Source organism: Desmodus rotundus, chromosome 1, assembly GCF_022682495.2.
Source record: "Desmodus rotundus isolate HL8 chromosome 1, HLdesRot8A.1, whole genome shotgun sequence".
Classification (NCBI taxonomy): Eukaryota; Metazoa; Chordata; class Mammalia; order Chiroptera; family Phyllostomidae; genus Desmodus; species Desmodus rotundus.
This window is the reverse complement of record NC_071387.1, coordinates 97,458,404-97,475,177: the sequence shown is the minus strand read 5'-3', so window position 1 is coordinate 97,475,177 and position 16,774 is coordinate 97,458,404. Positions and strand designations below refer to the sequence as shown.

The window sequence follows — 16,774 nt, the reverse complement described above, 5'->3', positions numbered from 1 at the left end:
GATGGGTACCAGCTTCTAGTAGGTATCCCCCCAAATTCCTCTTAATTAGAGTTCTAGAAAAAATTCCCAGAACTCATTGGCTTTGCCTGGGTCGGTGTCCCTTCCTGACCCACTCACCGTTGCCAGGAAGGAGGGTTGCTTTGTTGGCCAGAGGAGCTCCTCACACCAGGGGAAGAGACTCCAGGCAGACGGAAGCAGCAGCTGCCCTCCCTTCACACCCTTGGCTTGTGCGTCACTTGTGCAGAACTGAGGGATGTGGGGGGAGGAGGAGCCTTGAATCTGGACGTGGCTGTGGTGGAGCCACTGGAGAGTGACCCGGACGGGGCTGTGCCAGGCATTCTGCTGGGGCTGGGTCACAGGGGTGGACGTGCCAGTGGGGGCAGATCCGACCCCACCTCCCGCAACGGGAGGTCGGGTCCTCAGGGCGGCAACAGGACCCCTGTGGTGGGGCTGGGCACAAGATCGGGGTTCTTTAAAGCAGCTCTAAATGGGATTTGCCCCAACATTATCTCATTTTAGTAGCAATGTTATTCATTTTTAAACATGTTGGGAAAAAATGCACAACAGTGGAGAGTGCTGCTTAGGATGAGGTTGGAGTTCACTTAAAAGTGACTTCATTTATGGAAAACATGTAAAATAAATAACAGTAATATGATCTATAAACACGGCCAACATTCTGAAAGTGAGAGATTTGGGGACGTTTTGTCTGGATCATTCTGGAATTTTTCTGTTTCTGATGCTGTAAACTCTATATTGTTGAGTGTTTATGTGTCAGGGGCCCTGCTCAAGGTTTTCTGCAAATCACTTCCTTGGATTCTCATTAGAGTCCTGGAAGTGGGCTTCACTGTTTCTACGAGGCTCAGAGAGGGGAGGTGACTGGCCCAGAGCCATACAGCTGGTAATCTGAAATTCTCCGTGCACTTCGCCGCTGCCCACTTGGTGACTTGGTTGGAGCTCAGAGAGCGCTCTCGTTGGGGCCAGAGTAGGATCTGGGGGAACCTGGACAGGGCGGCCTTGCCCGTGGGGGCTCAGGGACGGTGCCTGGAAGGAGCCATGTGAATGACTTGGTCGCTGCGTGGCTCACCCCTCTAGGCTCCCGTTCCAGCGATCCCCCTGTTTGTGGGGGTGTCTGGGTAGGGTTCCTGGGCCTGGCAGGTGGACCCACTGGCCTCTGATTGGCACCTCCCCAAGCAGACACAGCACTGAGTGTGTGATGAGCAAAGTACCAGCTAGAGATCGGCGTTGCCAGCCTGGGCCGCTCCTCTGCCCAGGGCACCGAAGCCCACTCTCGCTGGACAGGCGTGCTCTGTTCTCCGAAGAGCTGTGTCCTCTGCCGCGTCTCATCCGGGCCACCTCTGTTCGGTTGGGTCTCAGTTCCCATGTGCTCCCTCGTGGGCTAACCTGGGGTCTGGATTGAGTGACGGGCTCATTATTGGACTAACCTTATCTTAGGTATTCAGTAAGGGTCTTCTCTGTGGGTGAAGCTTAGATTTGTTAGGTAGAAAGCAGACAATTTATAGGGCCGATGGCAACATGGATGTTTCATGGGAAGGAGGACTCAAGATCGCAGCTCATTAAATACCACTTTCCAACCCGGTGTCCCCTCCTTCCTCCCCCGCCCTCCCTCTTTCTCTCTTAGCTGCGTAAATGCCACATTTAATTCCCCACATAGTATAGACTGGGTGTGTACGGGACAGCAGTGAGCCCTTCCGCCTTTCAATTCGCCTGTCATTTGGTGACCACGTAGGGGGACAGGAAGAAGGTGGGAGAAGTGGGGAGGGGTCCGTGGGGAGAGTCAGCCACTTTAAGGGGCATGAGTTCTTGGGAGTGCCCTCGGTCTCCTCAAAATCTTATTTTTCTGAGGCAAATCCAAGAATCTGAGGCAAGTCTTCCAGGGGAGGGGCAGGGACTAGGGGTGAGCTGCTCAGGTCCTTTGACCCCAGGCCCAGGCCCACCCTCTGCTGTGTGTCTCTTCCAGGCCCCGGGAGTCAGCATGCCGCGTGGCTGGGCTGCCCCTCTGCTCCTGCTGATGCTCCACGGCGGTGAGTAGCTGGCCCGCCTTGTGCGGTGGGAGGGCTGGGCTGGCCCGTGTGCTCTGCGTCATGGCTGGAGGAGGCCCCGGGGTCAGTCTGTGGCATGTGTTCACTTGAGGGTGACACAGGGGGAGCAGCCAGCTCTCCAGGAACCAGAATCCATCCAACCAGAGAGCTTCATTCCTCAGAAGTTGTTCAGGCAGGTCTCGAGCAGCCCAGCCCCCCGCTTGGGTCTTCATGTCTCACCGGGAGATGGGAGGCTGCGTCCTTCATTCCCACAGCTCTCTGCCTTGGCCGGCTCCATCCCTCAGAGTGAGGAAGTTCTGCCTTTGGTCCCACCTCAGTTTTTCCTGGGGGATCTTCTCCAACAAGCACTGGGCCCTCAGGCAGGCACTGATGTTCCCCAGTGGGGAAGAGTGGAGGTGGAGACAGAAGTAGCCCAAGCTTGGAAGGTGGTTCCGGAGGATCAGGAGATGCTGTAGTCGGGGGAGATTTCAGAGACCGAGCTGGACAGGGCTGGGAGTTAGACACGAGGGCTGAGAGATCCGGAACGCCTTCCCAGAGCAGGGGGGATACCGCACACAGGGCGACTGGGGCCGGACTGGGGGCAGCAGGGCCCAGCACAGCTGCTCTGCTGACCATCGGCCTTTCTCTCTGGTTTTAACTAAAAGGCCCAGAGCCTTGAATAGCCTCTGCAGGGAACAGGGTCGGGCTCCAATCTGCCTTTCTGAGCGACCAGCACTCTGGCATGACTCCAGCAGGCCTTCATTCACCCGCCACAGCCCCACACCCATGGGCACCACACCGAGGCCCTGCCGTGTGCTGCTTGCTCAGCATCGTCCCGTCCTTTCTCCGGTGGCCCCATGAAGTCCGCACTGCAGTGACGCCCCGTTCTCAGCTGAGAAAACAGAGGCTCAGAGAGGATTAGGGAAAGGTCCTCGGCCACACAGCTGGGCAGTGGCGGATCTGGGACCAGCTCCCCAATCTGCCTGATTCCTGCGGTCTTAACCACCTACCGGCCTTTGCTGCTTTTATCGAATGTGGGCTGCAGCCGCACGATATCCTATACACTCACACTCCAAGGGGTCCCGTGTCCCCAGTTTACAGATAGTGACACGGGGCACTTGTGAGTCATGTGGCCACGCTTTCGTAACCCTGGAAGAGGGACGGCGCTGGGGATCTTAGCCCAGAGTGGGGGTACTAGCCAGGAGAATGGTTTTTCACTCCCTCTGGTCCCTGATGTCACCTCCATGCTAGTTCAGGGGCTGCTGTCCCCTCCCCAACCTTTCATTCCAAGTTTGGGACAAACTCTGTCCCTTGGTGGCCTTGAGCCCAGCTAGGTAGACGTGACAGCCCCTCTCCCAGTACTGAAGCCCCGAGAGAACCACAGGATGCAGACTCGGAGCAGAGAGCCACACGAAGGCTTTTGCAGAGCTGGGTGGAGGTCCTGCCAAAATCAGCCCTCCATTCTCCACGACGCACTGACCGAGCCTTCCGTGCCCCGCTGACAGGCCCTGGGCTCCTCCCGGAGGGAAGCCCCCTCTGGAGCAGGGCTCACCCCCCAGCTCCAGTCCCGTGGTCGCGGCTGCCCGAGGGCTGTTGAGGATTCTGAGACCACGTCCGGGGCGGGGCGGTGCAGTCCCGCAGCCTCAGTGTTCTGGTCTAGAAACCGGGGTGGGGACGACCAAGGGACTTTCTGGCAGCAGTGTTCCTGGCTCCAAATCCAGCTTCTGACCTGGAGTGGGAATGACGTGCCCGCCCCTCCAACCCCTGGGTCTTTAGTCGAGAAAAATAGGAAAAAGCCACTGAAAATGAATCCCCTAAGAAGGGGAAAATATGAGTGTTGGCACTTGATCTTACAAAACTAAAACGTAGCAGTTAATTTTGTCAAACACTGAGCAGACTTAGATTATGACGGCGCCTCTGCTGGAGCACACAGGGAAGCAGCGACTGTTGGAGCAGCATTCCCTGAGTGGGCGACCACGAGCCGCTTGCTGGAGGTGTGGGCAGCAGGGGAATGCAGACACTTGGGAAGAGCACCCACGGCCTTCTCAGTGTCCTGAGCTTTCTTTGTGGCATCTCTGTGGTGCCCCGTGTCCTCTCTTGCTTGGACCAGCTGCTGTAGAGCAGAGGGTTCCTCCTGGTCAGGGACCGAGGCGTCTTCAGCAGCGCTCTGCTGATTCATGAAGGGCTCTCCAGGGACGTACAGTTCGCCCTGCACTGGGGGAGCTCAGGAGGCCCCACCCTGAGAGGCAGACTGGCCAGGAGGGACGCTGACCTGGTGGCTCACGCAGGGCCTTTGGGGAGACAACTGAGGGGGGACCTGCTTAGTTAATTGCGTTTCACATTAGGGCTGTCTTGTCTCCATGGCTAGCCTTGAAACTTTGAGGGCTCAAACAAGGACTCTTAGGTGACAAGGACCTCCTTGCCTCAGTCCCACATCTTCGCAGCCCCTGAATCACATAGTCGTCCTGGCCCTGGGACGCCTGCCAGCCCTGGAGGGGGTGGAGGGGGAGGAGCTATGCAGCCCCCTTCCAACCGGTACCAAGGCCTCTCTCTCCCCTCACCTCCAGCCTGTGGTTGCTTGGACATCGTCTGCTACACTGATTACTTCCAGACAGTCACCTGCATCCTGGAGACATGGACCCTGTACCCCAGCACGCTCACCCTCGCCTGGTAAGTGTCTGGGCCTCCCCAGCCCTAGGGGTGCTACCCAGGGGAGCTTGGTCCTTGGGTAGCCATGGTAGACCACAGGCTGAGCTGGGCCTGCTGTGTGCCCAGCAGGTAGTTCAGCAATAAAAATAATAGGTGCCACTTTCCGGCACTCACTCAGCAACTCTAGCAACAGCATGTGGTTTCAGCCCAAGAAAGACTGTGAGGTGGGGGTCGCTGTATCCATCAGACAGAGGTCCTCACAGGGCTCACAGGGCTTGTCTAGAGCGTGAGTTGGAGGGACAGGGGGCAGCTCTGGCTAGCTCCAAAAGCCACACTCTGTCACTCACACAGTGATCATCTCCAGTCCTCATGATTGTGACTCTCATTTTGTAAGTGAGGACAATGAAGTTCAGAGAAGTTATGCAACTTGCCCAAGGTCACACAGCCGGCAAACAGTGTACCTGGGATTCAAACACAGGCAGCCTGACTCCAGAACCCATGGGCCTCCATGCATCCATATTGTTAGAGAGTCATGCATGACACTGCTGTGGAAGGGTAGTGCAGACTTCATTTAAGACCGTCACGATAGGTGTAGGGACCCTGCCTGGGCTTTTGCCGTGTAGGAGAGAGGTTTGGCTCAACTCTGAACACAACAAGGAAAAGTTGGGATTTACAGCTGAGAAGCAGGAAGGGGTCAGTGGATGGCAAACGACTAGGAGGAAACGTCAAGGGTCAGGGGGCATCTGGCTGTCCTGACCTAACAGGACTCTTGTTGACGGCAACCCAGGGGGATCAGACGTCACCCGGGGATGGCTGAGGATGAGGAATGAGGATGAGGATGTTAGGGTGGGGAGTCTGGCTAAGCTGGCATAGCAGGAGTCTTGCTAAGCATAGAAAATGCAGCGACAGACGCAGAAAGCCAAAAGCCAGGGCCCGGTGGAGGGAAGAGTCCAGAGGGGCCTGAGTCATGTTTGGTCAAGGAGAGACTCTTTGCCAATAGGCCGCTCAGGATAAAGAATAGCTGGCATCTATTCTGTCACCATCCATCCATCCATCCATCCATCCATTCTTCCATCCATCCATTCTTCCATCCATCCTTCCATCCATCCATCCATCCATCCATCCACTCATCCATCCATCCATCCATTCTTCCATCCATCCTTCCATCCATCCATCCATCCATCCGCTCATCCATCCATCCATTCTTCCATCCATCTATTCATTCATCCATCCATTCATTCATCCATCCGTCCATTCATTCTTCCATCCGTCCATTCATTCTTCCATCCATCCATTCATCCATCCATCCATTCATCCATCCATCCATTCATTCATCCATCCATCCATCCATCCATCCACTCATCCATCCATCCATTCTTCTATCCATCCATTCATTCATCCAGAACTCATTTATTAGGCTCCTGCTTGCCACTTGCAAGCACCAGTGACTCAGCAGAGCCCGAACTGAGGAGGGCCCAGGTGACCTGGGCTGACAGCACAGCGGGAATGACCTGTGAGACGTGATAAACACAGCCAACAGGATGCTTTCTGATAACAATGAGTGCTGTAAAGAACAGGAAGCTGGACCACAGGGTAGAGAGCAAGTGACGTGGGGGAGGGCCTATGGGGTCAGGGCAGGCCTCTCTGGATAAGAAGGAGGCAGCCAGTGAGCTGGGGAAAGGGTATTCCAAGCAGCAGGCGCTGCATGTGCAAAGGCCCTGAGGTGGGGAGAGCTGGTGAGTTGGAGGAATAGTGAAGAGGTTGGTGTGATCAGCGGGGAGTGAACTAGTGCTGGGGAAAATGGCAAGTGAAGGAGGCAAGAGGTTGGCAGGGGTCAGATTATATTGTGTGGGTGGTGAGAAGCCATCGCAGTTTTAGGTAGAGGTGTGGCAGAGAGGTTTTAAAGCCCGGCCTTGGCTGCTGTGCATGTGAAATAGATTCCTGGGAGGGTGGGCAAGGCGACACCCCCCGTAGCCATTTCAGTGGTCCAGGCTGCGGGCTTGCAGAGCATTGATTCGCGAGAAGTCTCAATCCCAGCACTTTCAACAGAGATCTGAGCCCACACATCCATATTGGCCCTGGATGGCGGTCATGTTCACAGCCTGAATTGGTAGGTAGGGAAATGAATGGCTGGTAAACTTCTATGAATACTTCAAAACCCATTGTGTCTGCCTAGTGGGAGTGAAAGAGCCAGAGCATTTCCCCACCCCGTATTAGCAACCTCCCTGGAAGTCCTCCCAGAGCAGCGGCGTAGGTCCATTTGGCTCTTATCTTGGTCCTCAGCACAGGTGGTTACTGGGTGTTCAATGGATTTTGGATGGAAGGAGAGTGGGAAGGAGACCTGAAATGCGTAGCGCCCTTGCTACAGGATAGGGACAGAGTTGGCTCAGTTGAGGCAAGAATGGCCCAGATTTCCGAAGCTGAGAGCTGCTGCTCTGACAAGCCAGCGAGCTCCTGGTCTCTTGGAGGCGTGCAGGCTGAGCCTGGGCCCAGTCCAGCGGGGCGCTTCAGGGGAGGGTGTCCCTTCCCGGGGGGGAGGGATGCTGCACCAGGTGCCCTCCAGCCCCACCTCAAGCCCCTCCCTCCCAAGAACCCTGGGCACCTGCCCTGGCCCAGCACACTGAGCCCACCGGCCTCCAGCCGTGACTGGTTGTTCTTTCCTTGAAGGCAAGACTCGTATGGAGAGTTGGCGGATGAGGTCACCTCTTGCAGCCTCCGCCGGTCCACCCACAATGCCACGCATGCAAAATACACGTGCCACATGGATGTGTTCCGCTTCATGGCCGACGACATTTTCAGTGTCAACATGACAGACCTGTCTGGGAACCACTCCCAGGAGTGTGGCAGCTTTGTCCTGGCCGAGAGCAGTGAGTACTCCCTGGAGGAGGGCCCAGGCAGGGGTTGGGCCCCTGCTCCCTGGGCTGGTTCCCCCCGCACCCCCCACACTGACCTGTCCTATGCCATGACCTCTCATTGGGGTTCTGCCCTTTAGATGCACCTCTGCTCACAGAGGTGCGATGGGTGACCCTGGGCATGGGCCTGAACCCAGAGGGCAGTGGAGGTGCAGCCCCAACCCCAGTGACCTGCAGTGGGAGCCCTTCTTGCTCAGACCCTCGGGGCTCTGCCCCACTATGAGGCAAGTGGGAGACACTGAGTCACAAGGGAAAATCTCCCCAAGGTTCCTCCCGTTTGCTGGCTCCAGTGTGCCTGGGTTTTCCCTCCCAGCGGGAGGAGGGGAGGAGCCAAGGGGCAGAAGGAACCTGGTTGGTGGAAACAGTTGTCTTTGCGGATCCAGAATGAGGGCCGGGCAGGGAGGGGCCCCAGAGGCAGCTTTCAGTGTGTGTGCCCAAGTGGGGAGTCCGAGTAGGGGGTGAGAGGCCCGTCCCCCGAGACATGCAAACACAAACTGCAAAGAGAATCCGGCCTTCAGGAAGGCCCAGCCCCCGAGGTGTGGGAGTTTCTGTCCCTAGATCCCCAGGGGTTGAGGTGTCTATCATCACACTTTGGTGGTCCCGGTTACACCACTCTGCTGAGTGCATGTCACACCACGGAGGGTGTGGATGAAGCTTCACACACGCCCAGACGCACCTAGATTTTCACACATACACACACTCATAGACACTCCCTCAAAGGCACAGATGTTTCGCCAGCCCCTGGCCTACCAAACGCAGGTGCCCACACTCTCTCTCACACGTTGTGTCACGCATGCACACACACACACATGCACACACACTCACCCCGCCAGTTAGCTCCAGGTGTGGTGAGTTTACCACGCAGGGTGCCCTCCTACCTCTGGGAGAGGGCTGGGCTGGCAGCAGCTGCCCCGACGCCTCCCTGGAGAGGAGAGCACAGGGCAGGGTGGCTCTGAGTGGCATTTCTGGTCCCCTCCCTCCAGCCCTCCCTGCCAGGGTCTGAGGCCAAGCCTGTGCTCAGATGTGGCAGGAACAGTACTCTGTTCCCTGTGCATCCGTCCCCTGCCCTTCCTCCTCCTGGGCCCTGGGCTCCGCCAACGCTCCTGAGTTCCTCCCTGAACTGGCTGGCCCTCACCAGCCAGCCGGGGGCCCATGAGGAAGCTGACACCCAGGCCCCCACCGGCCTGGGGAAGAGAAGAGGGTTCAGGAACCACTCCAGTTCAGAAGGACCCGTCACTGAAACAGCAACGGCAATAAAGCACTCGCCACGGCCTCGTGGAGGGGTGCCTTCTTTGCACCTCAGGCCATGGGGCAGAGTTGTAAGCAACTTCAGAGTTCATTTTGAACACTGAATTGAACAAATATTTCTTGAGGGCCTACTGTGTGCTGGGCTCTGTCCACGGAGGTGCAGACACAGCACTGAGCCAGGAGAACTAAACCTGTGCCCCAAGGAGCTAAGATCCCAGAGGAGGCAGCTGGTGAGCAGGGTCGCGGAGGGCTTTAGATGGTGGTGAGCAGAGCTCAGAGAAGGTGCCAGGGCCTGTCACTTCCCTGTTACAGGAATGCGACACTTATCGCTCGGTTCCCCTGAAGCCCCCTCCTTCTACTACTCAGTGTAGTTCCATGAATTTTCATCCTGTGTGACAGAAACCAATTCCCCTTTACAAGAGGGGAAATGAAAGCACACACCGCGCTGTGTCAGCTCGTGCTGTGGAACAAATTTGGGAAGGAGCCGAACCGGTAGCCGGGCTTTGCCCTTTGCCTGAGGGGCACCCAGGAGGCTGTGGTGCTGCGGTCCAGGTCCCCACCCTTGCACCTGCGGAAGATGTCTGCGAGATGAGAACGCGATGCTCAGGGTCCTCTGCGGCCTGTCAGACCGCTCGGGGCAGAGCAGCCCGTTGGCACTCAGTGGTGGTGGCTGTCATCATTAGCATGATAAATAGTGTCACTAACTACAGAGGCCCGGGGTGGTGTGGCTCCGTGGGTTCAGTGCAGTCCTGAGAACTGAAAGGTCGCCAGTTCAATTCCCACTCAGGGCACATGCCTGGGTTGTGGGCCGGGCCCCTGGTTGGGGGGCGAGTGGGAGGCAACCAATCGATGTTTCTCTCCCTCTCTTTCTCCCTCCTTTTCCCTCTTTCGAAATACATTTTAAAAAATTAAGAAAAAATAAAGCAGAATTAGAGGAATAGTAGCTATGGCCAACAGGTAGCTTAGACGTTTTGGGATTAGTAGCTAACTTTAACAGTTGAGAGATTGCCCACAGTAATCTGGATTTCCAGGCTTTTTCTCCCTGGCCGCCTTGGTCTGCATTCCTGCCCGGCCACGGTGGGCTGGGCCTGAGCCCCGCATCGCCCTTAGCCTGGGAGGCCCTTGTACGCTTCAGCCCCCAAAGCTGCTTCACCCGTTTCTATCGCCTGCCTGCCTCCCTTTGCAGCCCCAGTCTAGTCTGAGTTTCTCGTTTTCCAGATGAAGAAACTGAGGCCCAAGAACAGTCACTGGGGGTTACAATCCTGCTCTCATAGGACACGGGCCACCAAACCTTCTCGGCAGCTACAGAATCTCACCCCGCCTTATCTTTCTGGCTTTTTTCTTCAAGTCAAACCGTCTCCTCCTTTCAACGTGACCGTGACCTTCCTGGGGCGTTACAACATTTCCTGGAGCTCCAGTTATGATTCGTACCCACTCGTGGGCAAGCTTCAGTATGAGCTGCAGTACAGGAGGCGGGGAGACCCCTGGAGCCTGGTTAGTACAGACCACCGGGGCGGGGTGGCGGGCAGTGCGGAGCCCCAGGCGGGGGAGGGGAGAACCTGGGAGACGGGGGAGCTTGTCATCCACAGTCCGGAATGGGAACCAAGGACACGCCGAGGATGGACACCCCCCACACTCTCTCACTTTGTGCTGCCTTGTCTTCCTTTAGTCCCGGGATAGGAAACCCCTTAAAACTGTTTCCTCCCCGTCCCTGTCTCTCCCCTATCAGCATGCCAAAAGGGAAGGGCTGGGCACTTCCTCAGGTTTCACCTCCAGTCTAGTGACGGCAGAGGAAGTTTCAGAAATGGGGCCATCTGGAACCTCCCTGTGTTAGAAGGACCGTGATTTCAAACGTGAGGCGCCCAGAGGAGCCCGTTGTTTACAGTGCCAGAGGGGTCCAGGGTGTCCCGCTATGCAGAAGAGTTCTAGAATGACACCCTTTAGCATGTCCCCAGTGCAAGGCTCTCAGAGGTGCCATCGCTGAGATGCCCGCAGTGCAAGGTTCAAATGCCCTGGGACACCTGCTGAAGTCTCAGAGTGTCCACTGTCGGGAATGCTGCCCATTAAACATCACCAGGAGTGGCTGTCACTGCTCCCAGAACACCCCAGTCCTCGCAGGGTGGGTCCCCTCCTGGGGGGTCACAGAGGAGCAGCACAAAGCTTTGTGTCGCAGGCAAGGCCGAGAGCGCCACGGCTCTGTGCGGCCCACACTGCAGGGGCCAGGACTCGGGCTGGGGCCTGGCTCTCGTGGGGGGAGTGGAGAGCCTGAAGGAGGAATTCAGCCTTTCCATGGAGGCTGGGACGGTGGTTCTGCTGGGGGCAGGGCCCGGCCAGGGTGGCCCTGACCGGGTGCGTCCTTGCCCTGTGCTGGCAGAGTCCAGGGAGGAAGCTGATCTCAGTGGATTCAAGAAGTGTCTCCCTCCTTCCCTTGGAGTTCCGCAAAGGCGCCACCTATGAGCTGCGGGTGCGAGCAGGGCCCCAGCCCAGCTCCTACTTCCGGGGCACCTGGAGTGAGTGGAGTGTCCCGGTCACCTTTCACACCCAGCCAGAAGGTAGGTGCGAAGCTGGGCGGACACCCGCTCTTTGTGCCAAGCCTTGTCCTGAGCCCTGAGACTTCCAGCATGGCTGAGAGGTGTCCAGTCAGCTGAGTAGCCCCACTTGTAGCCACTTGACATTTCTGGAGTCCCTGCTGGCCAGGCCTTGCATGGGGTGTCAGGTCCTTCTCCTGGCGGGGTGTGCCCACTCCTAATAGCTCCGTGAGGCAAGGGCTATCACCCCTACCTTGCAGATGAGAAAACAGGCTCGTTGAGATAAAGCCACTTGCCTGGGGTGAGGGTGGAAGTGGGAATTGAACCCTCATCTGTCTTACTCCAAGGCACCTGTAGCGTTCCCACCCTCTCCCACTCCACCGCAGATGCGTGGCCCACCACACCCCCCCACGCAGCCTCTGGCAGAGGCGGACTCACTGGACCCAGTGTTTGCTTCTTCCCCAGAGATGGAAGGAGGCTCGCACACTGACCTGCTGTATCTCTTCCTGGTTGTCACTCTCCCCATCCTTGTCTACTTAGGTCTGAAGATCCGCCTGCCTTGGAGGTGAGGCCCGGGAGTCCGGGAAGTGGGGCAGGGGTCAGCCGGGGCCACAGTTGGCTCATGCAGGGTGGGGGACACAGCTGCCATCGCGACAGTGGTGGTGGCAGTGGTGGTGGTGATGCCAGCTCTGTGTTTCCTGTGTGCTGGGCACCGTGCCGAGTGCCACTCGCCCCTCGCAGCAGCCTGCCTGTGAGCTTGATGCACAGCAACCACCCCCATTGGACAAGTGGGAAACTGAGGCACAGAGTCGTCCAGGAACTTGCCCCAAATTGCATGGCCATGAAATAAAAGAGGGGGGCTTTGAACCCTGTGCTCTTACCAGTGGCCTTGGCCGTGCCTGTGTTTAAGCTTTGAGTCCTGAGGGGCTTGAGGGACCTGCAGGTGGGGTGAGGGTGATAACCCACCTCTATCTCTGCTTTTCATCTGTGTATGTGTTGGTTTCCTCTGAACACAGTCATTGAGAGAAAGGGTGCTGCTGATTAAAAACAAACCATACGCTCCCCGGGCCTCTGGGAGGGCCGCCGGCTGCGGCGCAGGCTGCAGGCTCATCCTGTTCACCTCCAGCCGTGGACAGGCAGAGAAGCTTGGGGGCGCCACGGCTCTCAGGAGTGCCCTTGGCGCTGGGCGCTGGGTGCGCTCCCTGGTTCTTGGCCCCCCTGGTGCTAGAGGGGGAAGTGCAGGCTCAGCTGGGCCGCATTCGCCCCGTACACAACAGGCAGCCGCACCTTGGGGGACACGCTGCCCTCAGTTTACAAATGTGGACGTTGAGGCCCAGGGCAGGTGGGGAGCTGGGGGGCAGGGTAGAGAGGAGGTAACTGGATATGTCTTTGGATGCACTTGGTCTCCTGCAGGACAAAGTTGGGGGACAGCTGAGCGGGAGGCCGGGCAGCCCTCTGGGGCATGTGGGGGCTCACCTTATCTCTACCCTCCCAGGCTGTGGAAGGTGTGGGTGCAGGTGCCCAGCCCAGAGTCATTCTTCCAGCACCTGTATGTGGGCCACAGTGGAAACTTCAAGGTGAGAGCCCCCCACCCTGTGTCAAGCCCCTCGAAGCCTCTTATCCTCTCTGGGAGCCCACCTTCCCCCCAGCCCCAGCCTGCAGGCCCAGCCAGGCCAGGAGCCAGACCTCGGTCTTGGCATCCACAAAGTGCAGAAGTACTGGGGAGGGGGGCAGAATTAAACAGCCTCTTCCAGCCCAAGGAACCAACTGGGGGAGGGGTGGGGCCTCAGGCCGCAGATTAGCTTCCTGGCCCTTAGATGCCCCAGCTATGGGGGTGGAGAGGGACCAGGTTCTGGGAAGGGTATAGACCCGCTTGCAAAATACACCTCCCCCCCATCCCCCCAAACCCCCGCCCAAGCTTCAACCACAGCAGCACCACTGGCGCCCACGGGTTCTCTGGGCCCATTTACGGCTCAACACCCACCCAGCGGTGGCGGGAGGGGCCCTCCCACAGACAGGATGTGGTGAAGGCGGGAGGGGCAGCCTGGCTGCTGCAGGCGAGCCTGGAGGCCGGGAAATGTGGACTGGCGCATTGATTGAGCACCTTCTGTCTGCCTGGAGCTGCGCTGACGCTTCGTCACCCCAAGGGGCCGCGAGAGACCCAGGCTTTAGTGGGCCGGGGAGCAGCGTGGGTTGCAGCCCACGCGGACGGACCCTTTACTCTTGTCTCTGCACCTTCCAAGAAGCTCAGACATCACAACTGTTTTGCCTCCATTTCACCAGTGCTCGTAGAGCGCTCGCTGCGGCCTGGGCACTGTGCTAGGAGCCTCCCAGACAGTAACTCACTTAATCCTCACGATAACCCTGTGGAGTGGGTACTATTAGCAGGCCCCCCTCACAGATGAGGGAACTGAGGCACGGAGAGGGTACATAGTTCAAGGCCACACCGCTGAGAAGTGACTTCCAATCAGTGGTGGTGGCCACATCAGGGTTCTTAGGTGAACTTTTCAAGGGTGATCGGTGCAGATCTGGGAGATTCTCGTTCTCAGGGATTCCCTCCGCCGATTGGATGGAGACCCTGTATCCAGAGGGGGGTGCTCAGCGCTGAGGGGCTGCTGCCTCAGTCCATCGTGACGCCACGGCCCTTCCCCACCGTGCACACAGAGGCCATTCCCAGCACCTGTCGCTGACACACTCTGCTCATTCATTTAGTTATTAAACATTCATCGGGCACTTACCGTGTGCCGGGCCCTGTGTGAGCCTCTGGGGCTGGAGCTGTGGCCAGAAGAACCGGGCCTTCTGTCCTGGCCGAGTGTCCACGGTGGTGGGACACAAACAAGAGAATGCTGGGTTTTGAGAAATGTCTGGAGGAAATAAAACGGGACAGGTGGGGGGCTCTGTCACTCAGACCCCGACTCCCCTGCCCCCATGTTCCTAACAGGAGTTTTGGCCCCTGCACACACACGGGCCCCTGGCCAGCGAGCCACCCGCTGTCTGAGTTTACACCCCGCCTGGCCCCCAACCCATCCGTGACTCTCCTCCCTGTTCTCTCTCACAGAAGTGGGTGGGCACACCCTTCACTGCCTCCAGCCTGCAGCTGGGCCCCTGGAGCCCAGAGGTGCTCTCGACCCTGGAGACACACAGCTGCTGCCCACCGCTGAGTGCAATCCCGGGGCTGGTGACCACGTTGCTGCCAGAGCCTGTGGATCTGCTGGAAGCCGACAGGGTGCCCGAGCCGGACTGCTGGGGCCCCGACCCCTCCACCGCAGGCAGCTTGGGCAGCTCAGCTTACAGCCAGGAGGGAGACCGGCCGTATGGTCTGGTGTCCATTGACACAGTGACCGTGGTGGATGCAGAGGAGCCGTGCACCTGTCCCTGTACCTGTGAGGAAGATGGCTATCCAGCCTTGAACCTGGACACAGGCCTGGAGCCTGGCCTGGACACTGAGGACCCGCTCTTGCGTACCAAGGCCACAGTCCTGTCTTGTGGCTGCGTGGCAGCTGGTGGCCCTGCCAGGCTTGGGGGCCACCTGGGCAGCCTCTTTGACAAACTAAAGCTGCCCTTTGAAAATGAGGCTGGTTGGGTGCCAGGGCCACCTTGGGGTGGTGGGCTGTCCAGAGGGGTGTCTGACAGCGAGGAAGGCTCACCTCCCGCTGGCCTGGACATGGACACCTTCGACAGCGGCTTCGCAGGCTCGGACTGTGGCAGCCCTGTGGAGTGTGACTTCGCTGGCCCCAGGGACGAGGGACCCCCGAGGAGCTACGTCCGACAGTGGGTGGTCATGGCCCCTCCGCCCGCAGGAGCCGGGCCCCAGGCCAGCTAGTGAGGCCGACGGGCTGTTCAGAACTGGCCGTGCCACTGGGCCGTGAAGACACGGTCGCCTGGGCTGTGGTGTGCAGGAGCCTGCAGCCTTTGGGCTCCTCGATGGGGCCCTGAGCCTGGAGTGTGTTACGTGCGCGCGTGGCTCAGGAGCACACCAGTGTGCCTGCGTGTGCGAACAACCTTCATGCCCATGTGCGAACGGTGACGGCCTCCTTCCCTGCCAGGCACGTGGGCTGGCCCCTGGGTCGCACTGAGAGCCTGGGCCAGCGCTGCCCACAGGGCCTCCTGGGCCCGCACACTGCCTGTCCTCCTGGTCATGTGTCTCCAGGAGCCAAGAGAGTCCATACTGTTCCTCACCACCGTTCGGGGTGCGAAGATTTGGGGGGAACAGGATGGGACGTGCCCCTAGGTCTGAGTCCTGGCTGTGCCGCCTCAGACGGACCGCCCCTCTTTGGGCTGGGATTTCCTGTCCAGCTTTGTGAACAGCACCACTGAGCTTAGGGGGAAATCAGTGAAGTTGCCCACCTAGTGTGCAGCCCAGAGCAGACCCTCAATAAACGTCAGCTTCCTTCCTTCTGCGGTGGGACAAGGCTTGTGCTGGAGGCGGGTGGGGGTGAGAAAGCAGCCACAGCCCGGCCTGTGGGCCGTCCCCGCCCTGCAGAGGGACACTCGGGGGCGTTTCCGGGCTTAAAATCAGTCAGCCTTCTCTCTTAACACAGCCTTCTGCCAGTCAAATTTTTTTTCTGGCTCCTTCGGTCCATTTTTAAATTTCCTTTATGCACTCAAGAAATATTTATTAAGCACTGTATGTGCTGGGCTTTGGGTACAGGTCGCTTGGGTACAGGTTGGGGACCACAAGGCCCCCGTGTCCCCATCGGCTGTCAGGGTGGGGGCTGGGATAGACAGGAATCAGCTGTGATGACAGACACAGCACTCCCGCTCCCCTGACATCTTATTTACTCATCTTGGGGAAATGGGGAAGTCAGGTTCTTATTGATGATTTGTCAGAGTCTGTTGAAATGTGAATTAAAAAGCCAAGAAAAGCCCTGGCTGGTGTGGCTCAGTTCGTTGGAGCGTCGTCACGTAACCAAAAGGATGAGGGTTCGAATCCCAGTCAGGGCATGTGCCTAGGTTGCGGGTTTGATCCCTGTCCGGGTGTGTACGACCCCCTGCCCGGGCACACAGGGGAGGTAACCAATCAATGCTTCTCTCTCTGGTATTGACGTTTCTCTCTCCCTCTTCTGCTCTCTCTAAAAGCAATGAAAAAAATGTCCTTTGAGTGAGGATAAAAATAAATAAATAAAAGAAGCCAAGGAAATTGTTCTTAGTGATGTTTTGAAGGCACCTACTAAACATCAGTTTTGCACAGGAGGTAGATATAAATGCTACATATAGCACACAACTCACTGAAAGAAAGAAAGAAAGAAAGAAGGAAAGAAAATAGATTGTTTCCCCCCTAAGGGTATTGACCTTTAGAGGCGGCTTTCCATGCCCACCAAGCTGGGCAAAGGTGGCAGGGAGTCTGATTCAGAAGCCGGTTCCCAGGGCGCTGAGGGGAACCCCCACCTAGCCTGCA

The 16,774-nt window shown here is 57.9% G+C and overlaps 1 protein-coding gene across 6 annotated transcripts in view; it reads left to right on the top strand.

The window, feature by feature from the left end:
• The window catches only part of IL21R (interleukin 21 receptor), a 39,374-nt gene extending 23,130 nt beyond the window's left edge, over positions 1–16,244 (top strand). For 5 of the 6 annotated variants that reach the window (XM_071221915.1, XM_045195514.3, XM_045195513.3 and 2 more), the window contains 8 exons: positions 1,979–2,042; positions 4,607–4,709; positions 7,356–7,555; positions 10,197–10,342; positions 11,223–11,400; positions 11,842–11,941; positions 12,872–12,953; positions 14,435–16,244. In XM_071221915.1, the coding sequence (XP_071078016.1) occupies positions 1,994–2,042; positions 4,607–4,709; positions 7,356–7,555; positions 10,197–10,342; positions 11,223–11,400; positions 11,842–11,941; positions 12,872–12,953; positions 14,435–15,199 (1,623 nt within the window). In that variant the 5' untranslated portion in view covers positions 1,979–1,993 and the 3' untranslated portion in view covers positions 15,200–16,244. The remainder of the gene's footprint in view (positions 1–1,978; positions 2,043–4,606; positions 4,710–7,355; positions 7,556–10,196; positions 10,343–11,222; positions 11,401–11,841; positions 11,942–12,871; positions 12,954–14,434) is intronic. The other variant, XM_045195516.3, reaches the window with a different exon arrangement.
• The last annotated feature ends 530 nt before the right edge of the window (positions 16,245–16,774 follow it).